Genomic DNA, 22,070 nt, shown 5'->3' on the forward strand with positions numbered 1-22,070 from the left:
GGGGCGCTCATCCACCAGATGGATGCGATGTGTGTATCCTGTGACCTCGCCACAGTCCAGAGAGTCCCTGGAGAAGATGTCATGGTACTCGGTGAGCAGCTGAGTGAGCTGGGACTTGCATGCCTCACTAACCTGACAGGAGCTGAGGTCAATGTCACTGAGTCCGAGCTCTGACAAACTCCTAGCCGGCTGGACAGGGGGACAGGCACTATCTGTGGCGTTGGACTCATGCCTCCCTGCAACTGATTGCAGTCCCTGGAAAACATTAAAGTCCTCAATCGCCAAGCATGGAAACACATCAGCCAACTTGCAGTTCCTTTTCAGTGTGATGGCTTTGTCAGATGGATTGACAACAGTCATGGGTACCCACCTATCACCCCAGAGCGGTGTGACAAGTCGACCTACGAGGACACTGCGTGGCATGGCCTTGGAGTCTGTCGGCTCCACAACAACAGTGCTTCCAGCTGACATAGGCACCTTAGCAGGAAGTCTGCCCCAGACTAAGTGCTCGTGCCTCGGTAAGAGTGTCACGGCCTGGGTGAGCTTAACAGTACCTATCTTCTCAGGAACTGCACCACCCCTCCAGCGCTCTACATTCGTGAACATGGACAAGAACTGTTCAACGTCAGGACTAGACGGATGTTCCTGTCTGGACGCGATGTCCCAGTACTCAGTACCACTCTTGAGTACATGGGCCACATGTTTAATGACGTTTGTGCCGACTATCAGATCATCATGCTGACCGGGCACGACCAGAGTGGGTATGACAAAGGAAACACCATAAAGCTGCATGTTGAGGTCATAAAAACCATCAGGCCTAGTCTCCAGACCACCGCAGCCAATCAAGACAATGTTCTCTTCAGGCTGCTGCTTCTCAGGTAAAACACCCCCAGAGCGGAGCTTCTCTACTGCATTTTCACTGATACTGCATGACATAGAGCCAGTATCCAACATGCCATTAAGCTGCACACTCTGGTTGATAAGAACAGGAGCATAGAACAAGTCACTGAAAGCCTGAATCCTCTGTGTCGCCTGAATGACCATACGCGAACCCTGAGGTGCTTTGGCACACTTGTCTTCATACAAGTGAGCCAGGTCGGAGACATCAGTGAGGGATACATCTACATTACCCACACCATCCCTCTCTAGGTGTGGGTTTAGTAGTTTAACGGACGAGACTGACGACCAGCTCTTCCACCAGGCTGAGAACGGAGCTGGTTGGGCGGCTGAGGGTGAGGACAGTCCCTCTTCCAATGACCAGGAGACAAACAGTTTATACATCGGTTCTCCCGGCTGCAGTGGGAAAATGTGGAGTGATCCGGAGACTTACAAACCCTGCACAACCTCTGCGGTGCGTCTGACACCTGCCCTGCGGCGCTAGCTGGCGGTTGAGTCTGCGTCGGTGTCCGGACTGCAGCGCTAACTGGAACCTGAGTCTGCATTTTGACCAAACGGTCTAGCAAGCTCACCAAACTCCTCATATAATCATCACCGCCAGAGACAGGTGCAGGAGACGGTGTAGGAGACCTTGCACAAAATGGTATAGGAGATGACGCATGAGCCGGGACGGGAGATAGCACCACCGGCACGGTCGTGTTCAAGTCGGGAGCCATGTCGACTACAGGGACATGAACCTGTGAATGGAACCTACGCTCTACCGCGCCTGCTTCACGTTGTCCACCTGCAGCAACACGGGACTTCCTCTCCAGCATGTGCTCATCAAGCCTCTCCTGGATCTCGCTAGCAGACCATTTCCCTGCGGACTTGAACTTAAAAACATTGGCAAGAGACTGATCTGGACAGTGTTTGATAAACATCATGCTTACCTCGTGGCTTGGCTCTTCAATACTACGGCCCTGCCACTTCAAGCATTCGTCAGCCACCTCCACTGTCTTATTAAGCCTAATCCAATACTCCATAGCGTCCTCACCTGGCTTGGGCAGCGTACTGTAAAAGTCCGCCAGGGGCATGCTCGAGTATGTGAAGTCACTAAAGTGTTGCTTCAGTACATCAAAAATAATGTGGGGGTTCGCTATGTGGTCGACAGATGTGTTGCGCAGCTTTATCCTCACCACGTCCCCTGCTTTCCCCATAAGCTTAGCTAGAATCTCATGTGACTGCTCACTAACTGGAATGGCTCGCTTCCTCAAATACAAAGTCATAAGGCTCTCCCACTCATGAACTGTAAACTTATCAGAGCTATCGCCCCTGAAAATAGGAGGCTCCCTAGCGTCTGTCTGCATTACTACTCTAACACTAGGAGCTGTCTCCGAACACGGTTCAGCAGACCTAGCACTGTCTGTGTGTGTGTTTCTAAGCATTTGTGTTTCCTGCAGCTTAGCAGTGATTGACTCTCCTATCTTCTCTGCTAACCGAGTAATGAGCATGGCTAACTCACCCACTGGCTGCTCGCTGTTACCCAGCACAGCCCCTTCGCTGATAACTGGCCTGGCCCATTCTACGTAGCGTGTGGAGGTGAACTGAGGAGTGCCAAATGTGGTCGGGTCTCTAGGTCCTGGTGCTCTGGTGTCTGGTTCCCCGCCCTCTAAGAGCTGCCCGAAACTCCTACCTACACCTAGCCGTAAACCCCCACCCACATCTAACTGGTACCCCCTCTCCATAGCACACTGGCGATCCAAAAGATCCTGATCAGCAATGTTACCCCCACCTACGTACGAACCACCCTCTGCCATGTTCCTACCTCTAACACTCAGATAAAATAGAAAATAAAATAAAAACATTAATTTTAACCTGGTTACAGATGGAAAGCTCCGGTGAAGACGAACTCTCTCGACTGGAAGATGACTGAATGCATGAATGAATGAATGAATGATTTATTTCGGTCATATATTTGTGTGCATATGCGACAGACAGAAAAAAACCCATAACGTACATATTTATATCAGTCCATTTCACACAACTCTCGATCAATCAGTGACTGAAAAAGGATCAGCTGAAGCCCAAGGCTTATTGTTGCCTATCCTGTACAGTCCTTAAATTAACCTAGAATATCAGAATTACAAAAGGACGAAAAAAAGACGAATGTATACTAAGTTGTAATCCTTAATTATTTTACATTTTAAAGATTTTCTGAAATTCACCAATTTCAACTCATCATTAAGACAATTCTTTAAGACCAGGATATGGAGGTTGCAATTACTAAAGAAAAAGGAAACATCCGAGAGATTCATTCTTACGTTTGTCGAGCCGAACACGATGAAGCATGTGCCTCTTCTCCAAACCCGCCAGTGAAACATCAAAAGAAGAAGGCGAAAGGTGTCCCGAAAAGAGGAAGCACATCCCTGCAAAACCTCAAACGGTGCGACGCTCTCTGAGCTGCAAAACACCATCACCTCAGCCACCATCGAGAAGATAAATGAAAGAGCAGACCAAACCGATATGGCTGTCCACTACAACACAATTCAAATCCATCCATCCATCCATTGTCCAAACCGCTTATCCTGCTCGTGGGGTCGCGGGATGCTGGAGCCTCTCCCAGCAGTCATTGGGCGGCAGGCGGGGAGACACCCCGGACAGGCCATCTCAGGGCCACAATTCAAATCGACAGACTAAATAAGTCACTGGATAACTGCCATCAAGAAGTCGCGGACTTGGGAAAAAAAAAACCAGAATGTGTTTCCAAAAAAACAAATGTGAGCAGCTTCAGAAAAAAGTCACCGAGATGGAGCTTAAAGTCAATGAGGCTGATCGTTACAGCCGACGATATAACCCGCGCCTATCATCACGAGTCCATGATATCTGTCGAGCAGTGCTACCTGTCTCTTGAGTTCGGGACAGCTATAACTGCAATAGATGTTGTCCACAGAATCGGGAGACCTAAAGACGGAGGATCCGACCGGGCAGTTCGACCGGTAATCATTAGGTTCCTGTCCAGGACAGCCAGAGAGATTGGATCCTAGAACAACAACTACCTGAGGAACAACCGGCTCTACTTCAAAGGGGATTTGACTTCAGTCGTCTGTGGCCAGATGTGGGGGCATCGGGGAGGAGTGGCGACAAGGCCTACTTCGTGGGAAATAAGGCATTTATGGAAAGATATTAAAGTAGACTGAAAGGACTTCAAAGTAAACACAGGTAAGTGTACTGCTGTGCTCCTCGGTAAGATAGAATATTCTGCTTAAGATCGGACCTATAACTTTACGAATTACACAATGTATTGATTAGGCAATGTTCAGCACTAGTGCAGTGATGCCTGCAATCAAGCAGAAGAGTTTAAGAGGTAAAAATAATCTTTTTTTGTCTGTTCGTGTTCTTTATTGTAAATTTCTGTCCTATCTATGCATGCCAGCGGTATTAGAAACGAGTAAAAAGGAAATGTTTATATTTATATTGCCAAAACAAGAGTGGTGATTTTTATTTTGTCCAAGAAACTCATGTTTGAGAAACAGATGTGTCATTTTGGAGTAGTCAGTAGGGAAAAACATGTGTGGTTTTCCTTCGGTAGTAACAGATCAGCAGGGGTCGCTATACTACAGGACAATTTTAAAGGTCATGTTATCAATCACCTAGCAGTGGTGGGCAATCTTATCCAGAAAGGGCCGGTGTGGGTGCAGGTCTTTGTTCCAACCAAGTAGTTACACACCTATGTGTCCTAATCAAGTTCCTCAGCAAAGACTCTACTGGTTGATTAGTGGGATCAGGTGTGTAACTGCTTGGTTGGAACAAAAACCTGCACCCACACTGGCCCTTTCTGGATATAAGATTGCCCACCCCGGAAGATACAAATGGCAGATGGATAATTCTTCTCGTACATATTGAGCACTCTCAGTTTATTATTGAAAACATCTGTGCCTCCAGTAATAAGCAAAATGATGCAGTTATATTTCAACAGTAGAAAGTAAACTCAACCAGTTGTTATTAACATTCCCTTCAGCCAAATTTTTTTATGGGGAGGAGATTTTAATACAGCGATGGATGGATAGATGCTCTCCCAAAGACAGAATGATTAGAAAATATATGTGGTAGGATGGACCTCATCGACATCTGGAGAAATAGACATTGAAACCAAAAAAATATAAACCTGGAGTAATAAGGACAGATCTCAGCAATCCCGTATATATGTCTGGTTTCTATTTGTTTCTATTTTCCTGTTATCTTGTATCTTGTTAGTTTTTAGTTTTTTCTTTACTAGAGCATGAATGAGTGTCTGTAATAGGACTCAATTTCCCCTGGGGGATGAGTAAATTATCATGATTCTGATTCCGATTCTGATTGGTCTCCTTAGACATAGATGATAAGGTGGATTCAGTGCTAATAGAACCCACAGTTTTTATGGCTCATAAGGCTGTTACAATTAAGGTCAATATCGATTAGACATAATTCTAATATAGATTACTGGAAACTAAATAAAACATTATTACAAAAGAACCAATTTAAAAATGAAACCCAAAAAATAGTTGACAAATATTGGAGACAGGCAAATTTAACCAACAATTTTGGAAAATGCTGGGAATTAATGAAATATGACATCAGAAATTTAGCTTTATCAGTTGGGAAAAGGATTGCTAAAGCAAACAGGTAAAGAGAATCCCAAATAATTCCTAAAATAGAAAGACTATCAGAGAAAGTAAGCTTGTCTGGAGAAGAACTGAGAGAATTTTCAACTTGAGTTGGACGAAACTTTTGAGGATAAGGCCAGAGGTGCCTTTGTCAGGTCTAGGAGGAAGTGATTAGAACAAGGTGAAAAATGCTCAAAATACTTCTTTAATTTAGGAAAAAGAAAAAAGAAACTGAGATATCTTCCCTGTTTAAACTTAAAATTATAACCTGGTATGTGAAGACGAAAAAGTCATTTCGCAATATGTAACTAATTTTTATCAGAAGTTATATACTACTGATTATGAAAATGAAGATCATATGGACATGTTTCTTAAAGACATAGAAAATTACATTATAGGCATTGATAAGAGTTTTAAATCAGTTTGTGACCCGAAAGTTAGTTTAACAGAGATACAAAATTGTACTGACTCTCTTAAAGACCACAAATCTCTGGAAATGATGGGTTGATAAGTGAATTTTATAAAGTCTTTATTAAGACATTAGCCCCATTTTTAGTTACTGTGTTAGTTGCTGCTGCTGCTGTGACATGACTGATTCTAATGAATATATACTTAGCACAAAAAGTAAGGAAATTTGTGTTTGGTAGATTATTTTTTTGTTGTAACAATGCTTCTTGGCAATAAATCTTATACCGTTGGAGAGCCTGTTTATTTCCCTTTTAAATGGTGCCACATTTGTAAGGAACATGCATTTGTGGGATGAGCAGCAGAGCTGAGTATGTGGGTTGCACCCATGAAAAATTTGCCAAATCTTCTCTGCCAATCAGTGTTGTAGTACTCGAGTCCAGGACTCGGACTCGAGTCCGACTCGAGTCCTGATTTTCATGACTCGTGACTCGACTTGGACTTGAGCACTGATGACTCGGACTTGGACTCGGACTCGCGAATTTACTGCATTCGGACTCGGAAGTTGGAGACCCGGACTCTGACTTTTTAATTGATAAAGACTGTTTTTGTTAGATTTTTTAAAAATAATAGGCCCTATTAAAATATATTGATAGCTATATTAATACTGTAACATTATTCAATTTCGTGTAAGGGCAGGCACGTGTGTTCCACCTACATGCGGATTCACGTGGCGTGCATACCGTCATGTTCAGTAGCGCGAAGATGCCTAAAGAGACGCCCCGAATTGTGCGCTTTGCTTACACAGATTTTACAACAAATTCCAGCAAGATCACTGCTAGATGTTCGATATGTAAACGAACTATTGAGGAGAAGACCGGGACAACCTCAACCTTCAACAGACATCTGTCAAGGATGCACCCAGAAAAGTAAGTGATATGCAGTCATTTGACGATATGGTTGGTGATCAGTTAACGTTAGCTAGCTAGCCATCTAGCTACGGTAACAATAGCCTCTGAAGTAACTCAACCACTGGTCCAAGATGTTGGGTTAGGTGGTGTGGCGGGTATATCATATCACTAGAACAGAGTGAAATTGTATAGGTAAGTTAAGTAACGTTACTGTTAGCATGCTAATGCAGCATTGCACAGAAAAGTCACAGTACGGTTCGCTTTCGGTACGAGCGTGCCATCCATCTCACTAATGATGAGTTGGTAAGTAACACGCAGCGTCTTCGTGTTACAGGGAGATTAAAACTGATTTTTCTTATTTATCATTTAGCTAATTACCAAGTAGCATACATTTAACGGAAAAACACACCACTCTGAACTACCGTGTTAGCATTAATCTTAACTAGCAATAACAAATCCGCACATGGCAGATCTCCGCCATGAATATTCTCCAAGTGCGGAGAAGGAAGAAGTCTAGCCTATATGCATCCACAAATAATGTTGATAAAATGTGCACAACTTTACAATGCAAATAAAAATAATTGTAGGCTATTACTCGCTAAATGGACTAATTGAAGAAAGCTAATGTGGATGCCGCCACTGGTTTTCTTGAGAGCTGGAGACGGTACGAGATTTGACGGATGTGGCATTCCCCCCCCCCCCGATGTACCGAAAACTACCGAACCGTATGGTGATTGGTGACACCGCATAGGCTACTGTAAATATGTGGATAATTTTCTTTGCATATATACAGCATTGGGTGTGCCAAATTCTAAAAATAGACATGCGCGACGTAGCTTTTGAACAGTACTATGAACTGGCTCTGTCTTCTAACAAAATCACATCCTCCCTGATCCATACAGAATAAACATACAGACTCACGGAGGATGGAGAGTTAAAGCTCAGCTAGGTAGCATGTAACATACTTAAATCAATAATTAAATGACTGGGTTTTGCTAATTAATCCCTGTCCTGTTAGTCTCATAAATTATGTATCTTTTCTCATACTTTTCATTTATCCAGCTAGCTTACATTAGTTAATCTACTAATATGGTAATGTTAGTTATATAGATAACTAAATATGTAACTTAACTGGTTATGGTTCAAACAACTATGTGTATAATGTGTAACATTTGTATTGTTATTGCATATTGTTATAGCTATAACGTTACACATTTTTTGCTGTGAGAAAGATTACTTGAAACAGTTTGGCATCAGCAAGCTAAAGTGTGTATCCTATCTTCCCCTAGGTTCCAAGAATACCGTGCCTCCACTGCTTCAGATGTGATGCCAGCTGCTTCAGGTCAGAAGACTATCACATCATTTTTAAATGATGGACAGCAAAGGATGTACGACCTCAAACATCCACGTCAGAAGGCTATAAGTGATGCCCTTGTAAAAGATCTAATCATTAAGTGCTGCTTGCCACTCTCCATCGTTGACAACGAGGACTTCAAGCACTTGCTGCATGTCCTGGACCCTCAGTACCGGCCCATAGCAAGATCCACAATTTCCTCTGTGACCATTCCAGGAATGGTGGAAGTCAAGAAAGAACAGATAAAGAACCAGCTGGCAGAAGCATCGAGTGTTGCTGTTACCACAGACATTTGGAGTGATCGAAAGATGCGGTCATTCCTTGAAGTGACAGCACACACAGTGGCAATGGATAAAAAAAAACAGGAACTCAGCCTTCAGTCATATCTTCTTTCCTGCAAAAGAGTGCATGGGAAACACTCAGGAGAGAAGATTGCAATGATGTTTGAATGCTGTGCTGAAGAATACCTGATTAAGGACAAGATCAACTTTGTCATAACTGACAATGCATCCAACATGAGAAAAGCTTTCCAGGCCAGCTTTCCCCTAGAGGATCCTTGTGATGCTGAAGCTCATGATCCCAGCTCATTTGAGGAGGATGATGAAATATGGCAAGACCTGATGCCAGAAGATCAACAGACAGTCAATGACACTTTGGCTGAGAACTGTAAGATGCAGAGACTATCATGCTTCACACATTCACTGCAGTTGGTCATAAAAGATGGTCTGAAAGACAACAGTGGGCTGTCAAGCACCCTAGCAAAGCTATCCCATGCAGCCAACCTCCTCCACAGTGGCACCTCGTTTAAAGACTGCTTTGAAGCGTGTTTTGGTGATGCAACAATTCCAACAGCGAATGCCACACGATGGAATTCCACTCTGAAGAAGGTGAAGGCTTATGTGCATTTAGACATGCAAAAGCTGTCCAGTGTGTTGGAATCAGAGGGGCACAAAAGCCTTATCTTATCCCCGCGAGAGTATGCTCAGCTTAAAGAACTGATCGAAGTTCTTGATCCGTTCTTAGAGGCAACCAACCTAACTCAGGGTGAGACCACTGTCACCGTCGGTGTGATTGTGCCCTGTGTCCTCACTCTGCGCTGTTACCTGCAGGAAATAAGAGGAAAAGCCAGATACTGTGGGCCTCTGGTGAGAGCTCTGGAGAGCTCCTTGAAAACAAGGTTTGCAGAGGTTTTCAGTGCAGTCAAGATACCAGGATGTGAGCCGGCTGAAGGAAGAGGCCCCACCAAATTTCCTTTCACCAATGCCTACTTCATAGCATCTGTGTTGGACCCAGCATTTGGCTTCCAGTGGCTAGAACATGATGTGCAGCTGGACAGTGACATCAAAGATGTGCTGAAGACTGAGATCAAAGGTGAGAAATGTTTTGATTAACGTGAGTTAAGTGATTAACTATTTGATTGTTGTGATGTTTATATCATTGAAGGTGTTACAATAAAGCACATAGGCGTGTCATTTGTCATGTAGGCCTAGTCAATAACATATTTGTAATGAGTCCCCCATGCCCCCTCTCATTTCAGAGAATATAAAGGCAGAGGGTGACAAGCAAGCGGTATCAACAGCAGATGCAGCGGAAGCAACAGGACCAGGGGAAGGTGAACTTTCAGAGTCTCCTCCTGAGAAGCAGTTGAGAATGTTCTCCCACTATAGGAGGACTCCCTCCTCCACCGAGAAGAAGCCGTCTGGCCAGGCTCAGTTGACTGCATACCTCAACTTGATCGCTGAGCAGGACTCTGACTCAGTCCCATGCCTCAGGTTTTGGCAGCAAAACAAATCCAAATTCCCTACCCTCTCTATCAGATTGCCACACAGGTATTCTCTGTCCCTGCCTCCAGTGCGCCCATTGAAAGGGTATTTAGTCATGGAGGCATTTTGATGAGGCCTCACCGTGCAAGGTTGAGTATTTCCATGCTGTCAGATCTTGTGTTTTTGAAATGCAACGTGTATGCTTAAAACTAGTGCCACCAGCCTTTTGTTCCTAACTATTCCTGAGAGACAATGTCTTTTGACTAGTTTTTATGAATGTATTGTATGCTGTGGAACTTACTTCTGTATACTGTTTCCACCATTTGCTAATATCATGCTATTCAAAGCTATCAATGTGTTTTGAAGCACATCCAATGTTCAGAATGTCAAAGAAATTCAGACTGTTCTAAAAATGTGTGTGTGCGCGCATGCTTCCGCGTGCATGTGTGCGAGTGTGTGGGTGTGCATTTGTTTGGCTATCGTGTCACAAAGTAAATAAACTGCCTTTGAAATGGTGACAGCTGTGTCATTTTTGTTTAATGTAGACCTTTTTTATTTGTATGTCAGATCTTTGACTGTGCCCGAGTGGATCACTGGAGCCATCTTGGAACTCGACTCAGACTCAACCTTGATGACTCGGACTCGGACTAGGGTAATAGTGACTCGACTTGGACTCAGGTAATGGGGACTCGACTCGGACTCGACTCGACTTTTCTTTGGTGACTCGGACTCGGACTTGGACTCGAACACTGGGGACTCGAGACTCGACTCGGACTCGAGGTTTAGTGACTCGACTACAACACTGCTGCCAATGCCAAACAGCTTATTTTGCTGTTGCTATTGACTCTTGTTTTGAGCTTCTGGTACCCCAGGTGCTGACACAAATTCCCTTACTTTTTGTGCTAAGTTTATATTGGACAATAGTTTTATTTTATTTATTGATTTTTACAGAGCATTTGATACATTAAGCCACCAATTTATCTTTCAAGATATTAAGTGTTTTGGATTTGGGAACCAATTTCTGAGAGCTGTCAAGACATTATATAAAGGATGCAACAACTCAGTTAAGCTAGCACATGATACGACTCCTAGGTTTGATATTTGTCATGCGATAAGATAAGGATGTCCAATTAGCCCGTTTTTATTCCTTCTTGTCACACAAATTATGGCCGTACATGTAAAAAAACAAAAACAAAAAAAGGCCAGTTTCAAGTTATTATGACCTTACATAGAGAATCTAAGTTATCCCAATAAATAATATATTGCTAAAATAATTTAAAAAAAGTTTCCACCCAGTTTTAGTGACGAAAGCTGGGAGATTGTATTCAGTGGCTACTAGTTGGTTTGCTAGTTGAGCGAAGCATTTAGAGACTGACTTGTGAAACTAAGCAAGCGCAAATTGACCACCCCAACATTGCTCTTTGTCTGGGTGAACAGGAGAGACCGCTATACTGACAGCTGTCAAGCGATGGTGACAAAGACTGTGCTGGCCCAGCAGTAAGGCATAGGGTGTTGGTGCTTCCATCCACCTTAAAGTGCCCACATATGATCAGCAGCAAAACAATTCTGCGCTGGTTCTGCTATTGTTTTCCTATGGGGGGAGTGGTGGCACCCAATTAGGCAGAGGCACTACCCTTGACGTGGTCGCCTGTTCGTGGGGGGGACTGGGAGGAATAGCGTGATCCACCCACGTACTACGGCCCCCTGGTGAAACTCCTCACTGTAAGGTGGAAAGGAGCGGCTGGCGACTCCACATGTATTGGAGGAGGCACGTGGTAGTCTGCACCCCTCCCTGGATCATCTGGGACAGCTCAGAAGAGTGGAGTGATTGGCCAAGTACAACTGGGGGGGGGGAGGGGGGGGGGGGATAAAAAAGATTAAAGGCATTAATCATTGTATATTTTCCAAAGCGCAAAGGGGGCAGAAAACCATAACCTCATGCAGTTCAAGCCACATGTCCTATGGAAACATGTCCTTAAATCACTTTACAGCAGTTTTAAGAGGATATGAACTCTAAGTTAGACCACAGATTCAGAGCCTCAATTAATTTTGTTTTCATTGATTATCTCAAACAAAAACGAAAAATAGTGGAACAAAACGGTTTTGTTTTTTTACTCTGAATGCTCGGTGATTCAAGAGGTTTCAATAAATTACAATCTCATCAGTGCAGTCGCATGTTGTTCCCCCCAGAGTTGTATTACATAACTCTTGTCTTTTAACAGTTTGTCGATTTGGAGGATCACAATTGCTGTATGTGTAACTAAGTTTTATTTAACGGAGATAAAATAACCCCAACAAAAAGAAATGTATCTGGTCAGTGTTTCAATATGTTGTTTGTTTGTTGTTTAATGTTGCTCAAACACATCAAAAGATAAATAATGAAATAAACAGACAGACTGAGCATCAAAAGAGATGTTTACATCTTTAATTAGATCTCCTGTGAAATACTTTTTGGGGAAAAAGAAAATGAGGAGACTCAGGGAAGACAGGAAAAGGAAGAAAAAGATGACGAAGAAGAAAATGGTTTTCTCCCACACCTGAGTCAGAGTCCTCACTATATAATTTTTTTGGGCTGCTGTCCTGAAGAATATCATGTACATACATGTGTTTGATGCTTTCTATCTCTGGTGTAGCCAACTAAGAAATTGCTAATCAAAAAATACAAAAGTCATGAATGAAGTACCACTTTTCTAATAAGTAAATACTACTTTTGCCCTCCGGGACTACCCAAGGGCTCCCCAGACTGCCATCATTTAAAACGGCTCTTAATAAATTTTTATTCAGAAAAGCTTTTAATTTAACTGAGTAGTATCTTTGTTGTTGTTTGTTTTTATTGTTTTAATGCACTGTTAAAGTATTTTAAGATAATCTCTGACAATGAAAGGTATTATACAAATAAAATGTATTGTTATCATTGCTTTTGTTTTAACTAATTTCAGTGTTTACTGTCTGGCAGGACCACCCCCAGGAAAATATATATATACCATCTTCTCCATAACAGCCAAATGTAGGTAGTGGCAAGTTTATAAAGGAAGTAAAGATGTTGTGGATAACAAGCAGATATGGCAAAAAGTCTTTGCCAACAGATACTTCTGGTTTGTCCAAAAAAAGAAAAGAAAAGGTCAGAACACTCACTGGGTGTTCAGCTTATCAACAGACCCTAACTCCTCTACTGAAGAAGAGAACACCTTCTCAGAGCCAACACATCATGCTCCTTTTACAGTGGAGTATGGTCATTAGTGGCTGAGCCAGTACAAACAAGTGAGCCAGGACCAGTTAGCATCCTGGTGAGGCTGCTTATAGATTGTGTAACGGCGCTGTCTCCTGTCGTCCACTCCATCTTCTGTTAATCCTACAGGACTGCATTAGTACCCACCCTCTGGAAAACATCCACCATCAGAACTAATCCACTCCTGGCCAACTGTCCTCACCTCGATGATAATGAAGGTCCTGAAAAAAGCTGGCCCTGAATTCAATCCCTCCAGTTGATGGACCATAGCCAAACCCCCAACAGTTCACTTACAAGATCGAATGGGGACCAGAGGATGCTGTGGCATGTCTTCTCCACTTCCTCTGACAACACCTAGAATCAGGAATCGGGAACAATTTATTTGTCCTTTGATTTCATGTACTTACATACATGAAATGAAACAAAATATGGTTTCCCCAGCCCACAGCAGTGCAACACAAAGACAAAAACATATATCCAAAAACTACAAGAACAACAAGAACATATATATCTAATCTAACACATATATCAAAACTAACACATATATCCAAACTAAGCAAAAAATCAGTCCAAGAAAATTAACGCCAGCCAGGATGACTGTGAAAACTGTCGGTCTGCATGGTAGTAGTTAGCTTAGCCTGCCCCGCTTCTGCATTCTGTCAGACTGCCCTCGGTGTTGTCTCTGCAGGCGCAGCTCCGGGCAGGGCTGTGGTCAGTGGGCTCATCGGACACAGCAGACCAGACTCCCTCAGCCGATCCAATGCTAGCTCTCCTAGCCAGACACCTTCGACACACCTCTCCGCACTCCACATGACAATACTAAAAACACAGTCAACGCTAGGCGAGGCCTCCGCCAGACCACCTCGGTGTTATCGGAACTGCCGGTCTGCATGGTAAATCAGTATAGTCACTGATTTTTAGTTTTAAATAACTATACTAATAGCACACTTCAATAAACTACTGTTTTTGTAAGGCTATCCCAGCCGATCCAGCACCAGCTCTCCCAGCCAACAAATGAAGACACAACCTAAGACACAGACATGGACAAAGACACTGCATGGACGGTACTGAGCGAGGCCGCCATCTTCCCACACCGGTACTGGGTGAGGTCGCTGCAAACAGGAATTCGCGCCGTCATCTTCTCACTCATTCCCAATAATTGGGTAACCTTGCCAAAGTTCTCTGCATTGACTTCAGTTCTGCCTTCAACCCAATCCATTTCTACTGGATGATCAAGAAACTCCATCATCTCAATGTCCCCCTCACTCCTCATCCACTTGGTACACAGTTGCTCTGTGACAGAACTTGGACAGGAAGAGGGAGCACGATAATAACCCCAACCATCATCACCAACACCAGAGCCCCACAAAGTTGTCTTCTGAGCCATTTCCATACTGGAAATACTCAGGTGACACTGCCAAACTTGCACTCTGTGATGACAATAACTCCATTACAGACTAAGAATACTCAATTTCCCATGTCACACAATGGTACACAGATAACTACCTGCAGCTAAATGCCACAAAGACAGAAGTATTGTTCTTAGGTACACTCAGTTTACACTTCACAGCCCATAACCCCACTTCTATCTGTGCTGAGACTGTTGAGATGGTGGAGCTCTTCAAATATCTTGGACTCGCCTTGTACACTAAATTCAGTTTTAATCAACACACAACTGACATACATAAACACTGCCTACAAAGTCCCTCTATCATCTGTAAAGCAGTTTCTGTTAGCCCCCAACTTTTGTTGTTGCACTACAAAAGCATAATTAAACTCTTACTACTCTATGGCTCCATCTGCTCATTTACCATGTCAATCATTAGTAACAAGAACAAACTCAACACACTGTCTCCAAAATCAATGACCTTATTACCCCCAACCTCTCAGCACTCAACAACCAAGCTTTTACAGGTAAAGCATATGACTCCCGTGCACCCCCTCAACCCATTCATTTTACTCCCATTTGGTCAGTCTGCTTTAACATGGGTTTTGTCCCTGCTGCCATAGAAGATTTTACACAAAATAGCTCACTGAAAGTCTTTGTCCATATCTATATGTAGCCATGTACCCATGAATGTATGCATTTAGTATGTAATAGCATTTGTGTACCCATGTGTGAATATATAGATGTATGTATGAAAATATATATGGAGGTATACTTGTATTTTAATGTACAGACCATGGCAACAAATTCCCTCAAGTAAGACAAAAAATAATCTAACATGAAACAACAGTTACGTGTCATCATAGGTGTCGGCAAATCAAAAAAGACAACGATTTTCAGGATTGTGGCGTTAAGCCCAATAAATTCAAGCAAAAATGTAGACCAGATAATTAATTGCCAGAAATTCCTTTCAAAATTACATATTAGTTTTTTTATTGTAAAGTAAGCATAATTTTCAACTTCACAGAAAAAAACCCAATAGCTGAATTCAGTGTATTTATTATCCACTCACTTGCTCGTCGGTCTAGTTTCTATTATACGCTTTACAAATGATCTGAAAATGAGATTAGGTTAAGGACCGGAAAGAAAAATATTCCATGGAATCCAACAGTTTCGCAGGGCATCATCTCATGAGCAGAAAACTAAACAGATCAGGGTTTTGATTTTGAAGTTAAATGGATTAATAATGAGACATTGGGTAGGAGGACGCTGAAGGGAAAACAAATACAGTGAGACTCAGACTCAGGAGAGCCAGCTCCAGAGAAACTGTGGGCTGGCGGTGTATTAGTAGAGAAAGGCAAGGGCACCTGAAGCACTCGAGCTCAGGTGGTCTTACCGACTGTGGATCTGCATGCAAACTGGAGAACAGAGTGGCGGAATCTGTTTCCTTCGACCCCACAAAACTTTTTCCATGACGCTACAAGTGTCAACACGTCCACACAACAGATGACAAATGCAGAAGCATTAACCTTACATATACCATATATATATAGAATATCGTGGCTTGAAGAGCATGTGCCCTTTTTATGTGTTTGTATATTTTTGTGTGTATGTGTGTGCATGCAAGCATGTGCTTGTTGAATCTGACTGCCGCCTGTTAATAAGCCTAGACCATGCTCCAGTAGCCTCCCAGTTTGACCATCATTTAGCTGGATCCTCAGGTTCACTGAGGTAGTGTGATGATCCCTTACACACAAACACACATGGCCACACAAACACACACAGGAATGTACACAAAAAACACAAACACTCTGTCTCTGTCTCTGTCTCTGTACCAGTGCATAAGTCTGGGGTTTAACTTGCTGACACCTGGCATGGGCAGCAGATGGCACCTTAACAGCTTAAACTCCTGGCAGATCAGTTTTACTTCATGGAGCGCCTATTTTCTGACTGGATCACAGCCCTGTGGATGAAGAGCAGTCGGTATAGCTTGCTTGGCTGCTATAAATGGAGCAAAAAGTGTCTAGCAGATGGTGCAAGTAGCCAAAACACCTGACAGGGGGCTCGCTAAGTGGTCTCACCTCTGATACAGAGGGCATCTCTTACAGTACTTGAGCTTTGCTGGCTATGACATTGAATCTGACATCATGAGTCATAGCAGACTGTTTGTAAGAGAGAGAGAGAGAGAGAGAGAGAGAGAAAGAGAGAGAGAGAGAGAGAGAGAGAGAGACAGAGAGAGATAGAGATAGAGTGAGAGAGAGAGAGAGAGAACGAGAGAGAGACAGAGAGATAGAGTGAGAGTGAGAGAGAGACAGAGAGAAAGAGAGAGTGAGAGAGAGAGAGAGAGAGAGAAAGAGAGAGAGAGAGTGAGAGTGTGAGAGAGACAGAGAGAAAGAGAGAGAGAGAGTGAGAGCGAGAGAGAGAGAGAAAGAGAGAGAGAGACAGAGAGAGATAGAGTGAGAGAGAGTGAGAGTGTGAGAGAGACAGAGAGACAGAGAGACAGAGAGAGTGAGAGAGAGAGCGAGAGAGAGAGAGAAAGAGAGAGAGAGACAGAGAGAGATAGAGTGAGAGAGACAGAGAGAGTGAGAGAGAGAGAGAGAGAAAGAGAGAGAGAGAGAGACAGAGAGAGCGAGAGAGACAGTCAGAGAGCGAGACAGAGAGAAAGAGAGACAGAGAGCGAGTGCGCAACAGAGAGAGAGAGAAATTTTTTTTGAGGGGACCAAATGTAATGGTTAACCCTAACAGTGTGCTAGCATGGCAGACACACACACACACACACACAAACACATACACACATACACACACACACACACACACACACACACACACACATACACACACACATACAATATAAGCATTTTATATTTCACACACACACACACACACACACACACACACACACAATATAAGCATTTTATAATTGTTGTCTCTTTATCAAAACATGACTCTGGACTCCTCCGGTTTAGAATAAACGTCTTAAGATGCTCCATTCATCCCAAGTGGTGGTGATGAAGACTACAATATCTGATCCACCCCACCAACTGATTAATCACACTATGGCTGAAACCTGAGTTATTCCAAAGTATTTCCATATGAAACAGCACAACAACACACATCAAAAAAATAAACGATGTATCGTTAGTCTCTTGTGGTGTATTTTTTGCATGACTAAAGCTATGCTATATATATTCATGTGGTATATATACATATATATGTACACATTTAGATAGGAATTCTTATGTATGCATATTTCCTGGGTTGGAAAATTATTGGACAACCTCTCTCAAAACGTGAAAGAATGATATAAGAACATGAGTTCAAAGGTTACTGAAGCATGGGTGGTATGTATGCAACACATATGTGGCAGGAAACGTTTGTTTAAACACTTTTATACTTTTGATTCTTCTTTTTGCTTTGCTCAGGAGGTTGAGAGAGTGAGTTCATCACATTCAACCTCGTCACCATTAACTTCTCCAAGTCTTGCCGTTCAAGCCCCAGTCGTGTCTATTGTTTTCCCTATACCTTGGGACCTCCATCCATCCATCCATCCATCCATCCATCCATCCATTATCCAAACCGCTTACCCTGCTCTCAGGGTCACGGGGATGCTGGAGCCTATCCCAGCAGTCATTGGGCGGCAGGCGGGGAGACACCCTGGACAGGCTGTCAGTCCATCACAGGGCCCACACACACACACACACACACACACACACACACACACACACACACACACACACACACACACATCTAGGGACAATTTACTACGGCCGATTCACCTGACCTACTTGGCTTTGGACTGTGGGAGGAAGCCGGAGCACCCGGAGGAAACCCACACAGACATGGGGAGAACATGCAAACTCCACACAGAGGACGACCCGGGACGACCCCCAAGGTTGGACTGCCCCGGGGCTCGAACCCAGGACCTTCTTGCTGTGAGGCGACCGCGCTAACCACTGCGCCACCGCTTTTGCGCCTATAACCTTACAAATGAGAAATAGTAAAAATTAAGAGGGTGGGAGGAAGTGCATAATATTTGCTATAACTCCCTTCATTTCCCTCCTTCTCTTCATTTTTCTAATGTACAAGCCTTTCCATTCTAGACCTCTTCATGTCCTCCTGGTGTCCTCATCCTCCTCTCCCAGTCCCCCTCCAGGATGAAAGCAGGTACGATGGGGCTTTATATTTAGGGTTTGTTGAGCACAACAGTTGATCAGTGTCCAGTCGTAAGCCAGTTTTAGGAGGCTCTGCCTGGTTTCGTAGGGCTGGGGTGTATCCTCAACCAGGTCCTCCGTCACAACAGATCCTCATAGTCTAAAAGTTTGGAGTGCTGGCGAGTCTTCCAAAGGCGGTAGAGACGGAAGTCAAAGTACATCTCGATCATTTCTTTGCCTGGATTGATAAGGGCAGAGATGGAAATGTCTGTGTCATAAGTTGTACCCAAATAGAGTTTTTGCAACTTTTGGAAATAACCAAAATATGGAAACTGTACACACACGGATGAGCGAGACAAAAAGATAGTGAAAAGCTGGGCCAGAGATATAAGATGAAATATAAACAAATCAGTTGTTTTTCCTTTTTCTTTTTTTTTGAATTTTACCCCTTTTTCTCCCCAATTTTTACCCCACTCTTCCGAGCCGTCCCGGTTTCTGCTCCACCCCCTCTGCCGATCCGAGGAGGGCTGCAGACTACCACATGCCTCCTCCGATACATGTGGAGTCACTAGCCGCTTCTTTTCACCTGAGAGTGGGGAGTTTCACCAGGGGGACGTAGCGCGTGGGAGGATCACGCTATTCCCCCCAGTTCCCCCTCCCCCCCAAACAGGCTTCCCAAATGACCGGAGGAGGCGCTTGTGCAGCGACCAGGACACATACTCACATCTGGCTTCCCACCTGCAGACAGCCAATTATGTCTGTAGGGGCGCCCGACCAAGCCGGAGGTAACATGGGGATTCGAACCAGCGATCCCCGTGTTGGTGGACCGCCACGCCACCCGAATGCCCACGAATTAATGAAATCTTTACTTAAGAAACAGTTGTCTCAATGAACATCTGCTCCCAAAATCAAAAAAATGTGTGTGTGTGTGTGTGTGTGTGTGTGTGTGTGTGTGTGTGTGTGTGTGTGTGTGTGTGTGTGTGTGTGTGTGTGTAAATCACTTGTGTGATTCTAAGTGTATGTGACTTGTCACTATGGATGCATGTGTGTGTATTAGAACCACCCTGTGAGGACAGCTCCAGTGGGGACTCAAACTCCACGGAATAAGGCCTCATCAGGTTCTTCAGTTTCTGGAACAGCTGTTGGACCAAGATGAGAACAGACTTATCAATATACTCAGCCACGCTCTCACTGGTCATTCTCTGACCAGTGCACCCACACTGACATGACGTGTACACACACACAGAAATATATACACACGTGGCAAGTGTGGTAATGTTGGAGTGTTGGTTGGTAGGCAGACAACATGAGGAACAGCCATATTTGCCAACAAGAGGCATCTGCACCTAACAAACCAGTTCTCATAATCACTTCCTATTCATTTGTGAGTTTCAGTAAGTCTGGCCATGGCAGCTGAACACTGAAAAGGAAAGCCAGAGACCTGGTGGAGACCTTCTGAGCTGCAGAAGTTGAGTAAAATCACACACAGGTCCTCTGAACTGTCCCCTCACCGAGTGTTCTGGTAAAGCTCGAAACAGCAGTGCTTCCCATGGGGGACGTGGAACGACATGAACCTGGGGTGATGGAGACTCCACAAGGGCAGGTCCTCACCCTCCCGGCCTGCCTTCAGGAAACCTAAGTTGCTATGCAGCACAAAGCGCTGCGCCTCATGTAGAGTACGTGTCCCTGCTTTGGCAGGAAGTTGACTGCACGTGGTGCTGAATAAAAGGAACAGCAAAAGCAGAGGTGCTTCCTCCAGGTGCTGTAGCAACCCTACTGGTTTTTCCCATGGAGGATTTTCCTCTTATGATGACACTGCAATTTACAGTCCAATAGGCTGTTAAAATCGATGAGCAGCTTGTGCATCCTTAAACTAGGGTTGTGCTTAAACATTTACAGTCCTGGCCTGACCCACTAGCTCCTCTGTGTTGGGAGGATGGCACAACACACAAGAGCTTATGCAAACTGATGGAGAGGCTGCGTCAGGAAGGACATCCGGCATAAAACCTTTGCCAAATCAAACATCTATTACTAGTTTTGGCTGCTCCTGTTAGGGGTCGCCACATCATCTGTTTCCATCTCTTCCTGTCCTCTGCATCTTCCTCTGTCATGCCAGCCACCTGCATGACCTCTCTCACCACATCCATAAACCTCCTCTTTGGCCTTCCTCTTTCCCTCTGCCCTGGCAGCTCCATATTCTGCATCCTTCTCCCAATACACCCAGCATCTCTCCTCTGCACATGTCGAAATCAAACATGCGGACCTCAAATCAGATTACCATACCGGATCGGTCAAGACCTGGGTTAACAACGACTACCACCGGTACTTTTGGCCAACAGGGTGCCGGTGGAAACTATGCAACTGTTGGGCAAAGGAGAAGGAGAGGCAGAAGGCATGTCCAGAGGCAGCTGGAGAGGGGGGAGGGTAGGAGTGTGGAGATGCGAGTCGGAAGTTTGAATGTTGGCACTATGACTGGTAAAGGAAGAGAGATGGCTGATATTATGGAGAAAAGGAAGGAAGATATACTGTGTGTGCAAGAGACCAGGTGGAAGGGCAGTAAGGTCAGGGGATTCGGAGGTGGGTTCAAACTCTTCTACAATGGTGCGGATGGGAGAGGAAACGGGTAAGGGGTAATCCTGAAGGAAGAGTGTGTCAGGAGGTGAAGGGTGTTGGACAGAGTGATGAGTATGAAGCTGGGAAAAGAAGGTGTGATGATAAATGTTATCAGCACATATGCTCCACAAGGTGGGTGTGAGATGGAAGAGAAAGAAGAAATCTGGAATGAGTGGGATGAAGTGGTGGAGAGGGTACCCAAGGAGGAGAGAGTGGTGATTGGAGCGGACTTCAATGGGCATGCTGGTGAAGGGAACAGAGGTGATGAGGAGGTGATGCGCAGGTATGGTGTCAAGGAGAGGAATGTGGAAGGACAGATGGTGGTGGATTTTGCAAAAAGGATGGAAATGACTGTGGTGAACACATACTTCAAGAAGAGGGAGGAACACAGAATGACGTATAAGAGTGGAGGAAGGTGAACACAGGTGGACTATATCTTGTGCAGGAGGTGAGATCTGAAAGGGATTGGATTACGTCCTGCGGTAAAAACAAGAAAATGATCCCATTCAAATTGGCAACATGGAAGGTGAGGACTCCTTGATAATGATGGCAACAGACCACATTGGTGGACCATGCTGATTTGCTGAGGAGCTAAGACACTACAACATGGACATTGCTGTTATCAGCAAAACCAGGCTCCAGGGTGAAGGCTCCCTGAGAGAGGAAGGAGGAGGGTACACCTTTTTCTAGAGAGGGTATCCGCCTGGTGGACAACATCAGCATGGTGTTGGAAGAACA

General features: G+C 44.2%; 1 protein-coding gene across 1 annotated transcript in view; it reads right to left on the reverse strand.

Moving 5' to 3' along the window:
* Window positions 1-18,859: 18,859 nt before the first annotated feature.
* nsmfa (NMDA receptor synaptonuclear signaling and neuronal migration factor a) overlaps window positions 18,860-22,070 on the reverse strand; it is a 41,996-nt gene continuing 38,785 nt past the window's right edge. Inside the window, exons 15-16 of the mRNA XM_056291081.1 lie at window positions 19,783-19,858; window positions 18,860-18,957 (exon numbers count right to left, since the gene is read on the reverse strand). Of these exons, the coding sequence (XP_056147056.1) occupies window positions 18,860-18,957; window positions 19,783-19,858 (174 nt within the window). The remainder of the gene's footprint in view (window positions 18,958-19,782; window positions 19,859-22,070) is intronic.

Source organism: Lampris incognitus, chromosome 12 (genome assembly GCF_029633865.1).
Source record: "Lampris incognitus isolate fLamInc1 chromosome 12, fLamInc1.hap2, whole genome shotgun sequence".
NCBI classification, from domain to species: Eukaryota; Metazoa; Chordata; class Actinopteri; order Lampriformes; family Lampridae; genus Lampris; species Lampris incognitus.